Source organism: Benincasa hispida, chromosome 12, assembly GCF_027475165.1.
Source record: "Benincasa hispida cultivar pf3 chromosome 12, pf3_genome.v1.1, whole genome shotgun sequence".
NCBI classification, from domain to species: domain Eukaryota; kingdom Viridiplantae; phylum Streptophyta; class Magnoliopsida; order Cucurbitales; family Cucurbitaceae; genus Benincasa; species Benincasa hispida.
Window position 1 is genome coordinate 32,881,962 of NC_143489.1, and position 3,192 is coordinate 32,885,153.

The 3,192-nt window shown below is 39.1% G+C and overlaps 1 protein-coding gene across 1 annotated transcript; it reads left to right on the forward strand.

Moving 5' to 3' along the window:
* The first annotated feature begins 300 nt into the window (after positions 1-300).
* On the forward strand, positions 301-2,788 carry LOC120068484 (Phototropic-responsive NPH3 family protein). Its single transcript, XM_039020268.2, has 4 exons — positions 301-488; positions 568-1,256; positions 1,450-1,918; positions 2,151-2,788. Exons 1-4 carry the CDS (start codon positions 438-440, stop codon positions 2,649-2,651), a joined length of 1,710 nt encoding a protein of 569 aa, XP_038876196.1. The 5' UTR covers positions 301-437; the 3' UTR covers positions 2,652-2,788.
* The last annotated feature ends 404 nt before the right edge of the window (positions 2,789-3,192 follow it).

The window sequence follows — 3,192 nt, forward strand, 5'->3', positions numbered from 1 at the left end:
ATTGGTGAAAATAGATAATAAAGGAAATAAAAGAAATTAATAAACGAGATCTACATTATTACCAATTTTAAATTATAAGACTATGATTTTTAAACCCATAAGCTTTTATTTTAGTTGAACTGACGGGAACAAAAGAATTGCTTATTATTTTGTAAAAAAGTTTGCAGCCAAGTTTGGTTGAATAATTCACGGGATTTTTGAATCTTAATTAAAATCATAATTGTGATAAATAATAATGCTCACGGGAAGTGTAGAAAATATTAATAAAATAAAATAAACCTTACACGTCATCGACATCGCTCCAAAACCAATCCTTCTTCATTGCGCCCCACAAATATGCTTCTCTTTCTCTTCCATTTCTGATTCCTCTATCTCTCTCTCTCTCTCTCTCTCTCTCTTTGTCCGCCATTGTTGCTCTGCAACTAACCTCCATAGCTATGACTCTTCAAATCAACATCGCCGCTCAACACACTTTCTTCCTCAACGAGGTACTCCCAATTTCCTTCTCCCATTTCCATTTCTCATCATTTCCCCTTTCTTCTCATCTCCGTTTCTTTACTTTTGCAGAAAATCATTTCAGCTTACTCTGCGAGATTCCGGCGGATTATCAAGCAGCATAGACGAGCGAGAAGGCGAACAACAACGACAACGACAGCCCTTGCTGGTAGTTCCGGCGATGGTTTCTTTAATTCCGTCATTGAAATCGACGATTTCCCTGGAGGATCGAATGGATTCGAGCTTATTTCTAGGTTCTGCTATAACCACGCCCAAATCGAAATCACTGTCTCTAACGTTGCTTTACTCCATTGCTGCGCTGTCTTCCTTGGAATGACGGAGGATGTCGCCGTCGGTAACCTCATCCGGCAGACGGAGAATTTTCTTGATGGAATCTTTTATTGGCCGTGGAGTGATTTGATTTTGTGTCTTCAGAGTTGCGACTCCTTTTTCGATTTTGCAGATTCCTCGGGGCTTTTACAGAAGCTTGTTTGTGCTTTATTGGCTAAGATTGCGCAGAATTCCAATGCGAGCCTCGTCACTCCTTCTTCTTCTTCTTCTTCTTCCTCACCTGACAATGCGTCTGGTAGTTCCAGAGTCTCTACCAAATCCTGGTGGTTCGACGACATGTCGTTATTGCCCGTTCAGATCATTGAAAAAGTCGTACAAGGAATGGGGAGTTACGGGAGCAGCAATAACAGTTTGATTCTCACCAGATTTCTCCTCCATTACCTCAAAACCGCTGCTCAGAGCACTGTTGGGTACGTATTAAATTACATTGAGCCCTTCTAATCACATAATATTACAAGTTTTCATGAAGAACTTACCACGATTTTTAGAAATGAAACAACCATTGATTGAGAGTCTCTGGTTAAAATGTTAAGCGAAACTACTACTGAATTTTGAAGCTGAAGTTGATAGGTTGCTTTAATGGTTGATCCGTATTCTTAACAGATATGGGAGTGGGCGACCCAGGGACAAATACGGCGGGTTAGCCGACACGGCGGTGCACGGGGTGGTAATGGTGGGGAAGAGTATGTTTTCTTGCCGGGGACTGTTCTGGGTGTTGAGAGTGGTGTCTGGTTTTGGTCTGAGCAGAGATTGCCGGAATGGATTGGAGAGAATGATTGGTGGGATGCTGGATGAAGCCAAATTGGATGATTTGTTGATCTCCGGCCACCATAAATGCACTTATGATGTGAATCTAGTGATAAGATTGATTAGAGTATTTGTGAACAGCGATGGAGCTTACTCTGTCCACAAGCTGAAGAAAGTGGGGAAACTGGTAGATAAGTATTTAGGAGAAATTTCTCCCGATCAAAACCTAAAAATCTCTAAATTCTTGGGAGTTGCTGAAAGCTTACCAGACTGTGCTAGAGACTGCTTTGATGGAGTTTACAGAGCAATTGACATCTATCTAGAGGTGAGTAGAACAAGAATTAACCTCATAAACCACTTTCTTGTACCACTTTTGTATATGTCGTTAGGTGATATAATATTAATTTACCTTTCTCTATTCATTTAAGTTGTTAACATGGTATCATAACAAGTGGTCTTGCAACGTAATTGATTTCTACTCGTAGAGTCTTTTTCATGTTTTTAGTCCATAAGTGAGAGGAGTGTGATTTAACGGTATCTATTATGGTGTGTTTCAGTCTCATCCTAATCTTTCAATGGAAGAGAGGTCGAGGCTATGTAGATGTCTAAACCACGAGAAGTTGAGCTTGGAAACGTGCAAGGCATTGGCAAAGAACCCAAGAGTGCCACCGAGGACAGCGATCGAGGCTTTGAAGTGTCAAGCAAGGGGAGGTGGGTGTTCGGTTGAAGAGGAAGCAACAGCGACAGCGACGTCAATGGCAATGGTGGTCGGGGAGGAGGATGATCAAAGCAGTAGTGAGTATTACAGTGAATGTCAAAGGGTTTTGTCAAGCAGTAGCTTTGAGTCAGAAGGTTGCAGCAGTGGTACAGGGCAAGGGCAAGGGCAAGGGCAAGACAACAACCAAGAAATGAGACTAAATTTGCAAAGGATGCAATGGAGAGTAGTGGAATTGGAGAAAGTTTGTAGGGAAATGAAAAGTAATATGTCTAGTTTGGTTAGGCAAACTGCCATCACTTCCCCACCTACTTACCATAGAGCTTTACCAAGACTATGTTAAGTATATATGTATATGAATATAATGTATTTGTATTTGTATGTATACATCAATCCAACCCTCTACAAGATTCTATATGTTTCATTCAGATATTTTCAATGAAAACCTACTTTTGAATTATTTATAAATTAAAAAACAAAGTCATGTTGCACCAGATTCAAAATGAACATTGTCGTCGTATAATTATTTAAATTATAATATCGGAAATTGAGTTGAGAGTGAGAGAGGAGGGAAAATAGTTGAGGAAAGTTTGAAATTGAAAAATTAAAGGCAAGTTGAGACTTGAGAGAAGTTTTTAGTTTAAAGTGAGATTCTTAATTCTTAAAGAGTAAATTAAGTTCAAGTTGGAGCATCTTGGTGAAGGGGAGAGATAAGAGAGGACAAAGAGGTTAAATTAGGGACAGAAAATGGAATAAATAAATAATAAATAAAAATAAAAATATAGATTGTCTTGTGATCCAAACCATTGGCCAAACGAAGCTGATTTAGTAGTTTCGTTTTTCAAAAATAAATAGTTAATTGTGTTATTGTTTTTGGAATATTC